Here is a 20,860-nt window from a genome sequence, read left to right as displayed (position 1 = left end):
TACTTACTTAATTGATTAATGAATTAATTAATTAATTAAACAACAAAAGTATTTTAATCAAGAGTGTCAAGCAATCTAAAATTCTGGGGGGCACAATTAAAGGAAATCATGATGCAATTTTCTGCAATTTGACATCGTCGACTTTATAGGAGCGGAAATACTGTATATTTATTTTTTAAATCGCTTACTTTGGCCTACTAACCAGAGTTTAAGGAACTCACTTTAGCCACACAAGCTGAGTCTGATACCACCTAACAGTTGTGACATGAGTTCCAACAGATAGCGGGACAGCCAGGAGGCCACAACAGAGCTGAGCGGGAAGCACCAAAAAACCACCACAAAGCTGAGGGAGACCCAGAGCAGCCTCAGACAGCTGACACAGACCATTACTGAGCTGGAAGAGGAGAACAACAACCTATGAGACTAATTCAATTAATTTGTCACATATAATCATACAGGTACAATCATAGTGAAACAGGTGCTGAAACTAAAGGAGGACTTCAGCAGAGAGCTACAAGAGATGAGGGAGCAACTCCAAAACAAGAGCTGTCACACTCATGCCACACCTCCCCTCTACCCTGCTGCCAAAACACCAACTCCCTCCACCCCACAGCCTTTACCCATCTCTCCAACCCTGACACCCAGCGACCTAAGAACTATAGACCACCCAGATACCAACAAAGAAGTCAGTCCTCCTACCCGGCTGCAGCACTCTGTCCCCATCCTATATCACACACTCCAGCCCCACCCAGGCACAGAAGATCCCCCCACAGTCGTACACCTCTGATAGCAACTACACCAATATCTCTATAAAACAGACTACTGCAAATATGAGGTACAGCGCTCTCACACACCTACACACACACACACACACACACAAGGTTAGTTTAAATGTATTAACTTTACTGTGAATTGGTTGCAGTGGATTGGTGTTTGATTTATTTTGTATTTTTGTTCAGGTTGAATTTATTTCTTTTTCTCACAAATCTAATCTTTCATAATAAGTTTTTGGAAATTTCGGGGTTTGTTCTCTTTTGAAACTTTTGGTTTTAAACAGAGCCTGATAAGTCAACATGCTACTCAACTCCTGACACAAGCTGTGGTCACCTCAATATTATACTAATGTAACGCCTTACTGACGGGCCTCCCAGCATGCACAGTGAAACCTCTTCAGATGATCCAGAACATGGTGGCGCGCCTGGTCTACAAACAACCCAAAAGGTCACATGTCACCCTGCTGCTCATCGAGTTCCACTGGCTACCTGTAGCAGCCCACAAAATTCAAATCACTAATTCCGACTACAAAGTTGTCTCCGGTACTGCACCTACCTACAGTACTTGAAGGCCTTTATACAGGTATATGTCACCTCAGGAACGCTGCGCTCCTCCAATGAACGACGCCTGGCCCTGCCACCTGTTCACTCAAGGCAATCCAGACTTTTCTCGTCTGTTGTTGTTGGTGGAACGCACTACCAGTTCCTACCAGAGCAGGGGCGTCCCTCTCTACCTTTAAGAAAAACTCCTGAAGACCTCCAGCTCTTTAGCTCCTCTCCTGGCACTACCATCAACTTGACATGATAAATCTACCCTTTCAAGAATTGTCACAGCACTTACAGGTGCACTAACACTTTCTTATCGCACTACCTTGATACCTAGTTCCCTTCTCTGTAAGTCGCTTTCCCAATGGGATTAAAACTACAGCCACTGCCACTAGGTGGAGACATTGCATACCCTGAGGAAGGCAGCGTGTATGCTGTATTTTTTTTTTGTGAATCATAAAGCACGAGTTTTATGAGCTGGAACAGCCACATGCAGCGGTTCAAATAGAATTGCATTTCTAACTTTTATATGCAGCATAGCAACAATGCTGCTGAAATAAAACTCAAAGACTGAATGTTTTTTTTTTGGAAATATGACTCATGATATACAGTCGCTAGAATTGTATGATTTAACTTTTTCCCATGGTCTAAGTGTACTTGTAAAATAAGAATTGCAATACATATCTAATCGGCACCCCAAGTACCATGATCGTATCAAATCAGGAGATAAGCCTATCATCCTTGTGCTGTCTGATACAGTTTCTCAATGTTCTTCAGACTTCAGTTAAATTACAGCACTTCAACTAAACTGAGCACAGCACGCTATGATAGAGATCTCACCAAACACATCCCAACTGTAAAACAAAGCAAAACCCACATGCGGTTCATAAAAAATTAATAAACACATCTGCATTTGTGAGGTAGATTTATATCCGTGTCCAATATACACTCCTCCATCAGACTCACAATACCATGAAGAAGAGTTCTACAGCTCCCTGCACACAGAGATATGTCACTTTCAAGATGAAGGTAAAATATTGCTGCGTGGGGACTTAAATGCATGGACAGCTTCAGAACTTGACTGCATAGTCCACACAGAGGATAAACACATAGTCAGTCATTTTTGACCCACGAACCCATGAGATACAACCCTGACAAAACAATGAACAGAAGTGGGAAAGACATAGTGCGTCTCTGCACAGCCTCAGGCGTCTATGTGTTAAATTGGAGGATCAGAGGAGACAGTTTTGGACGTTTCACCTACTGTTCAGCTCTTGGGACCAGACCTGTTCTGTCCTTCAATAAAACAAAAGTTATGGTAACTCAAAATAGTTACTTTCTTTTTTTGGTACTGCTGAGTCACGAGCACCTTCACCTCATAGACATTTTGTTTTATTCAAAAAATAGTGATCCCCTGTCTGCAGGAAAAAAATGAGGATGAGCTAGCAGCTAACTAACATGATGAAACTGAAAGAAACTGCAGGTCACAGAGGTTGAGAGATCACGGAGGTGAAGTTTAATAGTTTTAAAGAGTAAGGCCAAAAGATGTCCGTTTCCAATAGTGAGCTTTTATGATTTTTGTTAATATGACATGGAATCCTCAGAGGAGACAAAGCCTTTTGCACCTCTTGTGATCTTGAGGGAGAATTTGGAATAAAGGTCCATGTTTTAGTGGCATCTTGCATTGAGCTTTCAGATTGCAACCAACTGAATACTGTCCCCTTTAAAGCATGAAGGAGAAACTAGGGTGGCCACAGAAATCGTGAAAATCACAAAAGTGCCCATCTAAAGCCAGTGTATAGTTTGTCCGTTCTGGACTACTGCAGAAACATGGCAGTGCAACATGGTGGACTCCGTAGGAGAGTACCCACTCCCACTGTAGATAAGAGGGCTCATTCTAGGGTAACAAAAGCAAAATGATTCTGATGTTCAGATGACTACAAATGAATATTATATTCCATTTTATGCCATATTCTACCAATAGGTCCCCTTAAGTGTTACACACTGGACCTTTTAGACAAAGAATGAGCTGCACAAACAACTGTTTCTACAGGCCTCCTGTTGATTTTGAGTAATTACTGTGAATACTTTGCTTAATAAATGTAAATAAATAATGCTTTATTTGTGATGACAGTTTTGTTTAGCTTTAACATCCAGCATTTAGTTGTCCAATGTGCTCCAGGTTCTGTGGATAATATTCTGATCAGTCCTGATCATTTAAAAGAGATGACTACCCTAGCTCCAATTTCACAGGCGACAGAACTTCAGTGACAAAACGCTTGATAAATAATCTTGTTATCACAAGAAAACAAGCTTTGTTATCTATCCAGAGATAACGGGATATATAAGTTGTGATCTCGAGATGACAGCATTTAAAAAAAATAATCGCAAGCACGGCTGTTCTTGGCTTCCGTACTTTTGAACTGCTGCAGAGAGATGAACCAAAATAAAAGAGAGGCACCTGGCTGCAGACCTCTACTGTCAGGCACCTCCACTGTCAGGCCCAGAAGTGATGACGTTTTTTGGGGGGTGGGGAGGTGGGGAGGACTTTTTGAGAGGGTCATTTTCACCTGCCCTTTAAATTCGAGAGAGACCAGCGAGAGAGCATATATACGAAAAAAAGAAGTAGCGGTGAGTTTCTGATTTTTATTATCCACAGAAAGTAAATGCATGATTTCTTGTGTTTATCGTCAATATAGGTGCCGTTGTAGTAGTCGTTATAGGTCATTAATTACCGAATGTTACATGTCGGTTTGGGTTGTCGTTTTGAAACTAGATGACTTCAAAGTTTACTTTCACCAATGGTGGTTACATCAACACCTAAGGATTCTGAACTTTTTAGTGCATAACGTAAAGTAACTGTTTGTTAGAACGTTGGGAAACATTTTTGTAAACTCTCCATGCTTTAGTTGGGCGTAGTCACAAAGTTGAAAACATCTTTCTGAACTCACAGACGTGATCAATTTGATGCAACACACCAGAAGTTTCGACGAGTTAATTAGTGATATTACCTGTTTAAGTGCACAAGAAGCATGAAAAGAGCCCATATTGATAACTGAATGACTAATGTTTATCTTTAATGCAACTGTCCTTTAGAAACCTATCCCAGTCACTAAATCCTGGCAACTGGACAGAGAGAACTGGACTACAAATTCAGGTAAGAGAATAAAGTATGTATAATGCATGTATTTATTAATAGTTGAATACTTTAATACTGTAAAATAATAATTACATAACTTCCTTCTGATATCTAGGATTTTCCACGACAACCATATAGGATTGACTGTGGCATCTTCATGTTGATGGTAGTATACATCATTTGTTATATATTAATTATTTGTAATTCTGTGTGCATTAAAGATTTCAGCATTAAATTAAAATTAATATGCTATTCCTAGAATGCCCTTTACACAACACTGGATACTCCCTACGACTTTTCTGTTGTAAGTTGAATCATGCAATCAAAGTAAGCTCTAATTTACAACAAGAAAACACTTATTATGACATAGTGTGAGTTTCTTTTTGTTGCTGTTCATTTTCCAGCTGGACATGCCACAGTGGTGGTGTGTCATCCTCAAAGAAAATTTTGACCTTGGAAGGTGAGACTGCAAAGATTGTTATTTGACCTGAAGTTGTTACAAGAATTTTTTATTTATTTGTATTGTTTGAGCCATGGGAAGCTGTTCGTCCACTGGACAGATACATCTAAAGCCCTTCTGCGAGGTGAGGTGCCACCAGTGTTCAGGCTGATGAAAAGGAAGAAGGATGACATTACTGAGGTTTTGTCTGAGTTTCTTTGTTTCAGGTATATAGGTAAATAAAGTGTCTAGATAATGCATGATTGGATTTAAAAATTAACATTTGTTGAGCTCTCTAATATGACTAGGTAGGCCTATTAGAGGAGGGCACTGATGGAATTTTTTCTTTTTTGGAGCTTGTGTTTTGAATATTACAACTGATCATTATATATTATCTATATATTTTCAGGAAGAAGAGCAGCAGGCAGAGGTCAGACCTGCCGATGTGGACACACCAGTGGAAGGCGTAAGCTTTTTCACAGTATCTATTGGTCAGATACTGTTGATGTGGCAGCTATGGTATAGACATCTTTCTTTCTGTCTTTTCCATAGGACTCGGTTGAAGATCACATTCTTCATAATTGCAGAAATGCAGCAGAGTGGGTTGAGGCCAACAAACAACAGTTCTCTGCCAGAGTGGACCTGCCTTATGTTCTGGGCATGGGGGAGGAGGAACAGGCAGAGGCTGCTCTGCAATATGGGAGGTTGTGGAAAGAAGAAGTGGATGAGCATCAAAAGGAAGAAATCCTGGAGCCCTTTAAGTTCACATTTTACAACTCAGAGGACATGTGGAAGGTCTGCAAAGAAATAATGGACCAAAGAAATTATTTGGCCTATTGTGAATGTCACACTGAGTGACTTAGTAAGAGTAAAGAGCTACAGAATCGAAGTCATGTTGTGACTTGGTATGTGTGTTTTTGTGTGTGTGTGTGTGTGTGTGTGTGTGTGTGTGTGTGTGTGTGTGTTTTCTCATTGATCACTTAATAATTTGACTTGGATTATACTGTAGATTTCAAGAGGGTAGTAATTAGTGGTCCTTAGGTGTTCTAGCAGCACAAGAATATAATTAGCATAGACATAGAACCAAACATGAAATTTATGGTGGTTAAGAATAAAAATACAGAATAATACAACAGAAAAACTAATTGAAACAAATATATAGAAAAAGAGCAGTGCAACCCTCACAGAAACAGACCTGAATGTGAAATATCAAAAGGCCAATTTGTTTTAGCTCTGATAAATTTATGCAAATTGTCCTCTTTGTATATTTCTTATAATAATTGCACTTTTTGAGAATCATATTGTTGATAACTTATGAATCAAGACATCAGTCATTATCACAGTGGTCTACCTCCCACCTCAGGCAAGTACAGAAGCTGCTCTCTCAGATCTTTACCCAGCTTAAACTGCTCACAGTCTGGTAATCCTGATGCTGTGCTCATTGTTTCTGGAGACTTCAATCAGACTAACCTTAAGAAGATTATGCCTGACGTCCATCAACACATAGATTGAGCCACAAAGGGAATAAACACTCTCAGTCTCTGCTACACACCATTCTGCCGGCAATCGAAAGGAGACCATGTGGCCGTCTTGCTGAGATGTAAACCAACTTTGACGCATGATGTGAGGGAAGCAACTGTACCTAAAACAACCGTCAAATCATTCCACAATCAGAAACCATGGTTTACCAGAACCATCTGTGATGACGTAAACTCACACACTTGCAGCCTACAAATTAGGACTCCGGTCTGGCAACACGGATGTTGCACCTTCCACATCTATCACTCCTTCTGAGCATGATGTCAGGCTTTCAAGTGTGTGAACACCAGGAAGGAAGCAAGACCAGATGGTATCAGTGGGCGGGTCCTCAAACTTTATGCTGACCAAGTAGCGCCTATGTTCACAGCAATATTCAAACTGTTCCTGAATCAGTCTGTCATACCCACATGCCTTAAATAGTCCTACATTCTTCCTGTGTCGAAGAAAACAAGCCTGAACAACTATCGCATTCACCAGTGTAGGGATGAATTACTTTAAGCAGCTGGTCAAGGATTATAGTACATCTGCTGCTCACCATCCAACACAACTGGACAAGTCTCCAGTAAGGTGCAATTTGCTTTACGTCCCAACTGATCAACAAAAGACACCATACCATTCCTTTACACCATGCTGTCCACTCAGAACAAGAGAGGGAGCTCTGTGAGATTTTATCAGCATAGTTCCATCCAAGCTATCCTTCCATCCTAGCCCAAGCTTAAGGACCTGGGTTTAAGCACCTCATTGTGGTAGTTGATTTTTGACTTCCTAATGGGGGGATGCCTGGAGGTGACAATGGGCAGACACACCTCACCCACCTTCATCCTCAACATGATCGTGGACTGTGGGAAGAAGCAATGGAGGAACTAAACCCCCCTTAATGTCAGCAAGTCCTTGTACTCTCGAGAGTGGATAGCCTCAAGTACATTGGTGTCCACATCACCGAGAGCCTGTCCTGACCTGGATGCTGCACCACTGACTCTGTGGTAAGAAAAGCAAGGTAGAGAATGTTTCACCTCCGATGCCTGGGGAAATTTCAGGTATCCCCTCAAACACTGAGGAATTTCTACTCCTGAACCCAGAGAACATCCTAAATGGGAACGTCACTGTCTGATACATACAACAACATTAAATAAGTCCCTGCAACCTGCACAGATTTTGTGTCTTTGTAAACGGGGTTGGCCAAGTTGTTACCTTTATTCATTCATATTTTTCTATTTTTACATATATCTACATTTTTCTGCATGATTTTTGCAACTCATTATTATGTTAATGCTTAGTTGTTATTTGAAGCGTATATATGCATATACATACATATTAAAATTGTTCTATTTTTACAACAAATACAAGGGGAACTGTGGTGTGCATTTGCACACATATTAACAAAAAACCCATGCAATTGTATTTCAAATGAGCTCTGGCACAGTGCTTCAGTAATCCAGATATTTCATACGCCCTGGCGACCTACATTCCCCAGTGGTTTAGATTAGGAGTGCCTGAGCTTCTGCTGACACTCATCTGATCCCGGACCATCCTCATGCTCACCCTGTGGCAGTTCTTAGCCCTCATCACCATGAGCAAGTCTCAGGGGGAATAACAAGGACAGGGGCTAATGTTTGCTCTTGAGTTCTGTGTGGCCTGTGGGACAATGTTATACTAACTATGAAAATAATATAAGCGTGATATGAGCATGTGGCAAAAGAAAGGACCTGTTGGAGCCTGCTTGTGCTGTGAGTCAGATTCAAATGTCCATGACCCTATGCCTGGAGTTTACAGGAAATAATCACCTCTAGTCTTGATTATTTTTTTGGCCTTTTCAAGCTCCATTTAGATAGAGACAGCTGAAGAGTGACAGGAACGCAGGGAGAGAGACGGGGAATGACACACAGGAAAGGGCCACAGGCCGGCCCCAAACCTTGGGCCTCCGCAGCAAGGACCCAGCCTCCCCAACCACGGCCGCTCCACCAACCGAGCTAAATGCTGCTGCTGATTTTAGAACTTTTAACTGCTCCTTATATCAGGACCTCAGAATAGAAGAGAGAGCCAGGCAGAAGAGTGGTCTGGATTTGTGCTTTAAGAGATGAGGTGGACTTCCATTCCAGTTGATCTATTAGGAATGTTATGCTTCCCCCTACTTTTAAAAACTTATAAGGGTGATTCATTATGCAGAAAATGTGAAATACAGTGTCATTTGTGTGACTTCTCTTGATGCCACCAGGGTTATCTCAACTTGGGCTTTGAGACCATTTGTGTAGCTTGTGTAACATGAAATATTGTTATATGGGCTGATACACTGATGCACTATGTAAACCGATTCAAAGCCTCTGTACAATGTAAAAGATAAAGCTATTAGACAAGTCAAAAACAATCAGTAATATTTATTATAGAATGATAATATATTGTCAGGGTTGGGTCAGATTACTTAGAATGTAATCAGTTACTGATTAATAATTACAAGGCATTTTTAATGATTATTTCAAGGCCAAAGATGAAAAATATTACATTGCACCTTCTACTGTTAACTACATCTTAATTTATATTTATTACACTGCTGCGCAATTTTTATTGCCTGTCTCAGGATGATGTTTTATTACTTTGATGTTGATTGTATATTTTGGTTTTCTGTGAAGGTTCTCAGTCGCCCAGGTCATCTTTCTTCAAAAAAGGGTTAAGGTGGATCTACAAGCTTTCCTGGTATAAACACACAGACTCCCAACCAGTCGGTCAGAACTGAAAAAGCTTCTTGGATGAGAGGTGAAACGTCTTCACGGATCTACAAACACTCTAGTTGCCCCAATTCCCCAGTTGCCCAGTTATAATGTAAGGTGACCTTGAGTTAGGGGTAGGCCAAGAAATAAAATGTATATGTGGTCTGTGAAGGTTCTCTGTCATTGTCGTTCTTTGTGAACAGTTCAGTCTGGGGTAGCTAGACTTTGTTGTAGATCCATCAAGATGTCTCACCTCTTATCCAAAAGGCTTCTTTAGTTCTGACTGACTGGTGGAGAAACCCAGGTCCACACCAGAGTGCAGGTGACTCGGGCAATAGTCATCACAACAAAGAGGAGAACTAATGAACTGTGGAAACAATGGCCTGGTAATGATCCCACCAAGGCGAAATAAAAAAATGTATTGGTCTTATTCTTATTCTACTAATAAATGAAGACAGACAAAATTCTCTTATTACTTATTAATTCTTTTACCAAGCCCAGAACATTGTTATAATTTTAAAAATATTATTGTATTATTATGAAATTATTAATAAAATGGAAAATGTGGTGGTGCAAACAGGGAATAGATGAATGACTCTTGATTTAATCATTTGTATGCATGAATTTCTAACTCTCTGGTTTGATATCACTTTATGTATTTTGCCTCCTCCACTCGTGTAGAGGGCTTGTGGATGATGTTGAAGAGGACGTTTATGAAGTGCACTCTAGAAGTTTTTAATGAACTGAATGTCATCTGCAGTACCATCACATCACAGTCCATTATAAATGTGGAATACATTGAAGGAAACTCAAAGATAACACAACGTTGTGTTTAACAGCCAAAACCAGAGGTATGTCCATGTATCCAAAGATCAAAATAGGTCAAGTCTACATTCTGTCCCATGAGTAACAATGTCAGTTTGACCGCTTTCTCAAACGCTTTCTCTTACCAAACACCCCTCGAGGTTTAATCTAACCCAAGCAGAAGAATGCAGTCCTGTGCTGGCCCTCTAATAATGAGGACCTGTGACCTTCTGAATATTACACCTCTCTTTCATCCAGTCTTTTAAGAATACATGAAACGTGAACTGGAGGACATTCTGAATAACACCATGGAAAAAAGTGGATAAAGTGGAAAAAGAGTGGGTCTTCCTTATAAATTAAAAAAATCCAGATGCATGTTTTATCTGCTACTCAAAATACATAAAAATGTATCTATCCTACCAGCCATCATTAGTGGTATAGAATCCCACCTCAAATCTCCAAGCTCTAGGGTGAAGCCAGAGGGAAATACACTGGATTTTAAAATCACTAGAACATCCTCAGGGTAGGTGCATACTACGATTTTTCACAAGGACACTGACCACAATACCACTCTGCATGCTGAAAGGTTCCATCCCTCCTCAAAGTATGAACAACATTCCATTTGGAGAATTTTTCACATCTGAGACGAAGATTTTGACCTAAAATCTGCAGAAATAAAGTTACAGTTTGCAGAACATAGGCGTAAACACAAAATTGGGAGCGAGTTGCTCCCCCAAGTGAAGGAGTTCAAATATCTTAGGGTCTTGTTCACAAGTGATGGGAAAATGGAATGTGACATGGATCAGTGGGTTTTGTGCAGCATCTGCAGTACTGATGACGTTTACCAGACCACTGTGGGTAAGAGGAAGTTGAGCCGGAAAGCACTGCTCCCGATTTTCCAGTCCATCTATGTTCCAACCCTGACCTACAGTATGGTCATGAGCTTTGGGTAGTGACCGAAAGAATGAGATTGTGGACACAAGTGGCCAAAATGAGATTCCTGCCCTGGGTGTCCGGCTTAGAAATAGATTGAAGAGCTCGGACATCTGGAGGAACAGAGTAGAGCCACTGCTCTTTCAGGTCAAAAGGAGCCAGCTGAGGTGGTTTAGGCATCTGATTAGGATACCCTCTGGGCACCTTTCAGGGCAGATCCAAAGTACCAATCATGGCCCGCGGTCAGATTTCATGTGGCCCGAAGCTTTGTTTTTATAATATATTATTATATTATATTATTGTCAGATACTGTATGGCTGGAAGATTTGGCTTTTTTGGTTGACTTAGATTTGGCTACATTATAAAATCATGACAATGAAAACAAAACTCTTACCTAACATTTATATGAACTTTTATTGGTATTTTTTCTTCATTTTTAAAATGTTAGTATTGGCCCCCCGGCATCTTCACATTGTCAAATCTGGCCCTCTTTAAAAAAAAGTTTCGACACCCCTGTGCTAGAGGGCTTATATAGCCCATCTAGCCTGGTAATCCCTCAGGATCCCCAAGGAGGAGTTAGAATGTGTTACTGGGGAGAAGGACATCTGGATGGATGGATGGATGGATGGATGGATGGATGGATGAGGCATCATAAAAAGACATCATATGTCAGAGGTACGAAGGGTCTCACGCTCAGATCTGTAACATCATCAAATGGAATTGGACTATATGACACTGTGATTCATCCCTGCACTGTTAACCTTATTTTTTCAATAGTCTGATCATCTATCATTCTCTCAAAATGTATTGTTCTTTAACTGACAAATTAAACAGTGTCTTTTGTGACATTCTGTCGGAGAAGCTTCAGTCACTATTCAATGTTCCTGCAGTTATGAAACACTTATAATAGTTATCATCTCAAACTTCAGCCAGTCTTGAGCCTATTTTGTGGAGAACAGTGAATCTGGATTTTAGAAATCGCTTCAGGGAATATTAAAATATAACAACAAAGCTCCATACTGTTTCTTGCCAAGATCAAAGCCACCTGCCATGATCAAATTTTGATAAAGACACGTTGATATGAAATAATGATTTATGACTCCGATTTTCTTGAAAATCAAAAGGGAGGGATGTGACCATGATAAAATCGGCCTTCAGTTTGAAGACTAGTTCATTTTCAGGATGGCGCATTATTAGATATAATGGACGTGGCAATTTTGTAGATAATACTTTACTGTTTAGGCAGAAAGGCGTTGCAAAGTTCTGGATAATGTAGGGTTTTTTTGTTTACGATTGCTCATTTAGGATTTTTAACTAGTGGGAAAATCCTCAGTGACTTTCACACTGTTGCATGTTATAGATCTGTGATACATACAGTACAAACATGTTACCCCAGGTTCAATCGGATTTTGCAAAAGATTTGTTAACATTTTGTGAAGGTTTACTTTGAAATTTTATGGATCAGTGGATTGTTTTTATGCCCCAAAATACCCCCTAAAAAACAGAACAACTTCCACCAAAATCATTCTCTGACATAGTTTTATGAAGTTATAGCTACAAAGCATCAGTGCTCTGAATATATGAAAGAAAACTAATTAAATTTTTACTGTGTCACCTCAGTGCTCTGTGATTGAGATTAAATTAGCTGAAAAAAGTTATTTTACAGTTTAGAACTGCTGCACATAGTGGTGACTACATTGACAATGATAACCATGGTCATGCAAAATACTGGGACATTTTGGAGCAGAGCAAGCACCAAAGAAGAATAGTAAGCAGTGAGAAAGAGAAGCAGATAGAAAAAATGTACACCTGTGAATTAGTAAAGAAAGAATTTTCTTTCTTTTCTTTTGTGTTAGTCTCAAAGTCTAAAACATACACCGCTTAAAGCTTGGTGGAAATTTATTTTCTAAAAAACACTCTCTGTCAGTCTGAATTATTTCCTCAATAACTTCTTTTGATCCCTTGCAATACTTTTTGCTGATCCAAAAGAACAGCATTTGAACAGTCCTTCAGAGAGACGACTGTAATATTATAGTTTCATGATGTCACATCATGAAATTATAATATTACCAAAGCTTGGCAGAGGGGAGGCAAAATAGCAAGGAGGCACAAAAGTTCTTACGTGACTGTATGTGGGCTCCACAGTTGTCTGTGCCCATATATCTTAGATCATTCAGTGATTACAGTTTGATTTTGGGTATTAAACTGGCAACTTTTTTCATCAAAACCATTCATTAATAATTCCTGTTCTGCCTTTGTGGACAGATCATTGTAATTCCAAAGAGAAAATGAGTTCTCAGTATCAGAAAGTTCAACCTGAAATCCACCTGATGTAAACAACCCACAATTTTGATCTGATATTACATATTTAGAGTGTAATAAGGGGACACTCATACACTTTTATTAAGTAACCTAATTGTGTATCAATATGGCAGAGTAATTTCTATGTCTTTAGATGTCAATATATTTGCAATTAGGCCTGTTTTAGCTAGAGCCACTTCCCCGTAAAGTACCTCAGTGTGACATCACTTCATCTAAATATGGCTAATAACTAGAATACATCATTAAATACCTAAATTAATCCAGAATGCAATGTACAACAGCACCAAAAGCTGTTTTAACAGTGATTCAGGGTGTTTCAGAGAGGATTTTTCCTGGACAGATTAACTTAACTAACTGTGTAAAGGGCTAAAATTGCAATGCCTCCTGAGCTTAGTGCAGTCAAATGCAGCTGGGAATTTTAAAGCCTTAGGATATGGATGAAAAGCTGATAGTCACACAGACTGTATTGGAACGTCTGATGAGTTCAGTCTCTGAACGTCAGCAAATTCATTGGTGTCAAGGAGCGAGTACTTGAGGACATGTTCAGAAACATATTTCATCCAAAGACAGATGGCAGGTCGAGGTTTCTAAACGGCGGCGGTCCTTACCTTGCGTCCACCTGTGTTGAGCCTCAGAGGGGTCAGGTAGGGGTCAAAGATCATGTGACTGGTCTCAATGTCAATGGGCGACTGCCTCTTCCCTATGGCGCAAAGGTTCCAGGCTGAGTGCACCAGACCCCAGAAGGATGGGACTGGTGGTGGAGGAGGGGGAGGGAGAATAGAGGAAAAAAAGATAGACGAGCAATAATTAGTGTGTGTGTGTTCTCTGGCACTTCGCAAGATCAAACCATAAAAACAGAGAGAAAGTGAACAGATGAGCTTATTATGATGGGACCGGAGGAATGGGGAGTTTAGGGAGGTTTGAATTTACATATGGCTTCATTAAAAAGAAAAAAGAGCTTTCATTAAAGTCAGGTTATTATCTGCCTGTATAAACTAAGGTAGAGAAATTACTTTATTAAAGTCTATCTAAAAGTTATCTGGCTAGTTTGTATTGCTCATAATATAGTGACCTTTTTGCTTTTGTGAAATTATGAGCCTGATCACAGGTCATGACCTCAATGCGGTCAAAGGTCACAAATTGTCTCATATAAGGGTTCCTGAAGGTCTGAGGAGGTTAAGGTTTGTAGTATTGGACATAAATGAAGCAAAACATTAAAAAAAATTTAAAAAACACCAAAAGGTCACAGTGATCATCCTGCATTACCTACAAAGCAACTTGACTGCCATCAGTTCAGTCAGAGAGCTGAGTCTGTAATGACAGTAGCAGCTAATGTAGCTATCAAGCCAAGCAAGGATAAGCGGGCACACAGGTCGGGTAAACTCACTTTTTTTCTAACTTCATTTAAATTTTTTCAAACTTCAGCCCCAATTGATGCCAACTCAAGTAACATCACTTGAAGACATGTCATAATTCAGCCAAGCCTAACACATCTACAGTAAGCATCTTTTGACAAGCAAAAAAAAAAAAAAAGAATCAGCATACTTTCTCTTTGATCAATACAGCGAATATGTTGAGTGATAATATAAAAGCTTCTTTGCAACTGGCTGAAGTTTCTGAACTTGCTGTATCATTCAATTGTTCTGGTCCCTGTGAATCTTATCTCTTAATGTGACATTAAGAGTGTACGAACAATTAAAATAGGATGTGAGCTGTATGGGAACTATGCAAATGGAGATATTTATAGGCCATTTAAAGTCTGGTTATAGTCCAAAGAACATTTCAAGATTAAGATAAAAGATTGCAATTTAGATTGTAGGGGATAATTGTGATTAAATAGATTATGATAAAAAAACAGTCCTACAAACAGTTGCAGTAAAAGTTGTAAGCTGTAATTTTGTTGCCGGTTTTTCACATTCATTACTGATGCACATTGACTTAATGTGTGTATGTGACACAGCCCTTACACCAATTTGGAGAATTTTATATCATAATCTGGGCTGGCTAAATAAAATCCAAAACTTTTTTTAGAATCAATAAAAACACACAAAGAGTGTGCAGAGTGCAAACACGGTCAGAAGTGCGGTGATTTGGTAAAAAGCCACATTGCCACTTTACTTGGACTTTGTGTTCCACAAAGGAAGGCCAACGTCCAGGCAGTGATAATGCTGCAAAAAACTCACCAACACCCCAGATTACTGCTCACACCAATGCCTCAGTGTTGTTAGGGTCCAATTTACCTCCACTCCTATGAATTGAGAAAATAAGTCTCCAGCTCCAGAGCTCAGGAAAGCAACCTGACTGAAGACTAAGATTGAACAATTGAAGCTTATTTCAGCATCTCTGTCCTGACGCTGTTAGCACCACATGCTCTGCCAGATTTGAGTTTGTTTGCTGTTTTCTAATTATGTTTTTGGATTTAGGTAATCACGGGAGTTCTGATTTTTTTTTATTGTTGATTCAAGGATTGTCAGGTTTTTTTTTTTTGTTTCTTTTATTTGTTTCTGTTCATGATTAAAAAACTAAAATTTTGACCTGTTCAAATGTCACCATTTCAGGGTTTACTTGATTTGGATCAATGGATTCCTCAACTGTTTCAATTGTTTTAGGCTCAGTTGTGCATTCAGTTTTATCTATATGACAGTGATCTATTAGTGCAACCTGTGGTCCATGTCATTGATAGTGTAGTCAGCAAGTTCCAAATTTTGAACAACATGAACCTCTCCAACAAGTCCCCATTTGCACAGCCAGCAAGGATAAAGTCCTGGAGGAGATGCATAGCTCTTTCCCCATTTTGTACACAACATGGTTGATGTGTCTGTGGCTGGTAGTGAGGTTAGGTGCAGAGAGGGCTGTCCAAAGATGTGGCTGTTGCCAGCAGGATCCAATATGTCAGGCTCACATTCTGTTCTGACATTTTGATCTCCCACTAACAGGAAGTTTACCCAGGGCGTGGTAATGGTACATTTCATGATGGAAACTCAAATAGGAGTGTGTGGGCTGCACACATAAACAGATAATTATTTGATAATATTTTTGTGTAACTGAAGATAGATGTGTGTTGTTGCTCTTTATTTCTAAATAGATAAGTCAATAAAGCCACCTGAAACTCCACTGTGGCACACATTTCTGTTTGAGGGATGATAGTAATATTTCTCGGCACTGAGAGACCTGTGGGTGCCTGTGTCGTCTGGATACGGTGTTTCGAATATGATATGTTGACTTTTAATACCTGAGATGAATTCTGGATCATATTTTATGGAGAAAATGTTTTCTGGTTCTCCCTCTGACGTCCTCCACCTCAACTCTCTGTGATTTACAGAGTTTCCTGATGGACAGTAAAGTAAACTGCTGCCAACCATAGCTGCTGTTTGCTAATGTTAGCTCAGTTTGTTAGCCAGGCCACCCAGACTGTGAGCTCAGATCACTGGGGGAGTGTTAGTACTGTACTGGGGGTGTTTTGGACCACCAGGAAGAGGAGGTTTTCAGGCCAGGGGCATGGAGGAATGCTGAAAGGAGCGACCATAAAGGATGTTGACAGATGAAGCCAAGTAGAGAGCAACCATGCAAGAAGTTGCCAGACAAGAGTAAATCTAGGACTGACTTTTAGTCCTTGGTGATAGTTTCGTGAAATAAAAGGCTGAAAGACAGACGCCCAGAGCTGGGCTTGCTGTTGTACTAGTAAGTAATATTAGCTGGCTGCTATGTCTTGTGTTGTTGCACTTGTTTGAAGTTGGCAACTCACAAAGTACAAAGTAATGTAATCATAACAAATACACATGTAGAGCTGTCCAGATTTATGACAGCGGTATTACACTCTGAAACTTGGACGCTGAATCACAAAAATACCAATTTCTAGACAACGTTGCTTCAAATTCAATTCAGTAATAACTCAGTAATCAAAAAACAAGAAGCAGCAACTATTTTAGCCTGTAGTTTATCCAAAAAATCTTAAAGATGGGTTGCAACATATTACTTTGCAATGTCTCTTTGCATCTACCTACTATTTAAATTCTCGTTATGCTTGTCAGAGACTGAACTTGTTGCGCACATCAGGTTATTTTCCAACTGCACTCTGTTTTCATATTCATACACACATAGTAGCTCCACATACACACAGTCCCAACATACATTCTATTCACTCTTTCCTCCCATCCCTCCCTCTTACTTTTGCTCTCTTGATTTGATCTCCCTTTGCATCTCATTCTCTCTTGCTCCATCCATCCCTCTGTGGCAGTGAGGGAGTGAAGTGACAGATGTGGCAGCCCTGACCTGCAGAGTGCAATCCTGACCCCTGCTCGGCACACAGCTGCATGTCAACACACTGTTATATTACCCAGCCCTGTGTGTGTGTGAGTGATAGAGATACAGACAGACTGTTAACCACCTTAGTTTTGTATACTAGCGAGCAAACCTTTCCTAACAGAAAATACAAAGCACAGCTGAGGCCGATGTCACTCTTACAGGTATTTTTTTTTCTTCATTTGCCCGCAACTTTTGGGATCACCAAATTTCAACTATTCATGCAAATTTCATGCAACAATCCATCCCAGGAGGTGGACCAACTGGCCAATGACAGAGCCACACTTCTAGAATGGAAGTAGATACATGTCATCAACATGCATCATGTGTCTGTACTTTCAAGTTTTGAAAATCAGCTTCAGACACTTTGCTCAAATTTCTGACAGGCTGTTGCACCCATTGCATCATGATCTTGATGTAGGATTCACAATATTTTCCAAGAATCATCATAGGATGCACCAAAGGTTTATCAGTGTCAATTTTTTCTTTTTGCTTGACCAATAGTTTTGGGAGATGGAAGGACATGTATTGCACCATGGACTGAATTAAAGAGGGACACTGCTTCTTTGGGGAGAGAGAGATGGGGAATGACATGCAGGAAAGAGCCACAGGTCGGATTTGAACCCTGGGCTGCTGAGGCAAGGAATGAGGACTGAGTACATGGGGCGGTTGCTCTACCAACTGAGCTAAACAACACCTAGAGACACTGCTTCTTGACTTAAATCATGGATGTGTGAAATTGTCCAACATGCATGTAACTGCCATGGATGTATAAAGAAAAGTGGATACATTCATTCTTTTAAGGCTCATTGATCAAGCACACGAGACTTCCTCCGGCCGAGCCGATAATTTCCAGTTTAGCCCTCCACTAAGTTGAATGGGGATAAAAAAAAGTGTTCTAGACTTTCCAAATATGATCAGATGGAATGCATCAAGTCCTTGTGGTGACTCATTTCACGGGGTTGTGATGCTCAAAAAAATGTTTCCACTGTTTTACAGCTGCTTCTTTCTCAATGTAAGCTTATAGGTAGTCTTTTTAGACCAGCGTATATCACATGACGAACACTATACTGTCATTACACTTCAAAGCCTGGCGCTTTTCCTGGGGGTTTGGTAACTCCTTGGGATCCTGGGCCGAATATTCTGATTGGTTGATTTGACATGGGTAGCAGCAGTCATACTGTAAGGTTTTGGTTCTGATGTTCTGACGTGGTCCGAATTTCACTGTCAGAATCAGCTTTCATTGACCTTGTCTCACAGTGCGACGTCAGCCCATAGTTTAGGATTGATGACCAAGGATTTCACCATGTTTCTCTCTCAGTTGGTAACTTTGGTCTGGGAATGCATTGAAATGTGTCTGATCTCTATGTTTGTGCTATTCTGGTTTCAGTAGGCGTCTGAGAAAGGACAGAAAGAAAGGAATTCAGAAAGATCCACAGCTGCCAAACACAGGAGGAGACAGAAGACGTCCCTGGTGCTTATGAACATTGATCATATTTAACCTTTGCAGGGTCAAACAGTGGAGAGAAGAATGAGGGACAAAGACACATTGACAGAGACGGAGTGAGGAATAAGGCAGAGGGATGGAGATAGTGGGAGGAAGCCCTGAGGATTCACCATCCTCTTTATTATTAATAAATCTGGGTTCAAATGGTGGGGAAAAGAGAGAGAAAGACAAAGAGAGAAGGGGGAGATAAAGAGTGAGGGAGGACAGCCTGAGGATCCGCTTCTTTAAATAAAACACTGAGTTTTCAGGATATTTATGTGTTATGTGATAAGAACATACTTAATTATGCACTTTAGCATCCACAGCTGTACGGAGGGAGATAGAAGCTCAATGAAAAGTAATGTTGAAGCATAAATACAGTGATAGTCTACATTTGCCTGAGTAAGAAATGTGTGTGTATCAACGCCTGATACATCTTATTCCTCTGTGCCATGCAGCTCTATTGTTGTGCAAAAACACACATAAGTGAGCCACACTGTTGCTCCGGATGACATAATTCTTCATTACTACAGGTATGAGTACACACACTGTATTTTGATTCTATTTCACATACACCATCCTGCTGCCAGAGATACTCACCAGAGGACCAAATGTGGATTATTCCACCACAGAAAGTAGTCCCCCAAAATACTTAGAGTAATGTTTGTTAAAAACTACAACTAAAACTTTTCTGTTTTAGAAAATTACTGAGCCTTTTTCAAAAACAAAACTATATTAAGGAACCAAATGGACTAAAATAACAATAGTTTGGAGCAGGAAAACAGAAAACAAGCTATTATTTTGCCCCAAAGTCTCTAATTCTAATTGAGAAGCCTGAGCATTATGATGCGATGCAAAACTGTGGTGAAGATGATACAGTCAGTGCTTAATACAAAACCCACAGTTCACCTAACAATGAATGAGCCCTTATTTTAACAAAAATCAAGGGGGAAAAAACAAAACTACTCAGTGTAAGACTCAATCTAACCATTGGCCAATTAAAATTAACCTAAGTGAAGCTTCTTGTGTCCAATAAATAAGTTTAAAGATTCCCAGGCATTGCTGGACTTTTACTTCCCGAAGTCTGGCCATTGTGCTGCTGTCGGCTCCAGGGGATGACCAGCCTGGGAGCCTGGTGGTTTATTCCAATTTCAATCCAATTAAGGATGGAGTGGGAGAATAATAAGATTCTGTAGAACAGACAGACTATTAATTACGTACTTTTTGGCTCATTGTCAAGAGTTGCCAAGCTAATAAACCATCTCTCTCTGGACAGACTGGGCGTCTTCCACTGGCGAGTGGATGCAACCTTTTTGCTTTCAAATGCCCCCATAGATTCACAGAGTTTAAGTTTGTCTGTGTGACATGGTGGTGTATGTCCTCAGTGGTACTGATTGCTAAAGTATTGTACATCAGGGCCAATTTCCTCCAATAAAATTTTTAAAATGTCCTATTAACACAGATTAATTGGCCAAACTGTTGAATCTAGCTGTTGGATGTGAAGATCTCCAAAAGGAACAGCACAAACACAATATAGTACCTCACTTTTTTAAACCCATACAAATACCATTTTTGTGTTAGACTAACTTCCTGGAGTCTGTTTCAATAGCTAATGGAATTAAGGACATTGCCCAGTAAACTCACCTATCAAAACACCACTGCCAAAATACAGGTTTCCCATTCATTTCAATAGAGATACAGCTTTTTGGCTTTTTTTGTTTGCTATGCAGGTGAAATGCATGGACTAAACTATAATACTCTCCCAGTTCTTGGTTTATTTCATATATTCCAGCTTCTACAACTGTGTCTGGCTTGCAGACTATGGTGCAAAATACTGACACCAGTCTGTTTGTTTTGGGGTTTTTTTGTCTT

The 20,860-nt window shown here is 40.0% G+C and overlaps 1 protein-coding gene across 1 annotated transcript in view; it reads right to left on the bottom strand.

Annotated features, from left to right (window-relative positions):
• The window catches only part of LOC104929917 (carbonic anhydrase-related protein 10), a 111,687-nt gene that overhangs the window by 44,142 nt on the left and 46,685 nt on the right, over positions 1–20,860 (bottom strand). The window contains exon 3 of the mRNA XM_027285079.1: positions 13,809–13,951. Coding sequence (XP_027140880.1) covers positions 13,809–13,951 — 143 coding nt within the window. The remainder of the gene's footprint in view (positions 1–13,808; positions 13,952–20,860) is intronic.

This window comes from Larimichthys crocea, chromosome XII (genome assembly GCF_000972845.2).
Source record: "Larimichthys crocea isolate SSNF chromosome XII, L_crocea_2.0, whole genome shotgun sequence".
NCBI lineage: Eukaryota > Metazoa > Chordata > Actinopteri > Sciaenidae > Larimichthys > Larimichthys crocea.
This window is presented reverse-complemented; position numbering and strand designations above follow the sequence as displayed.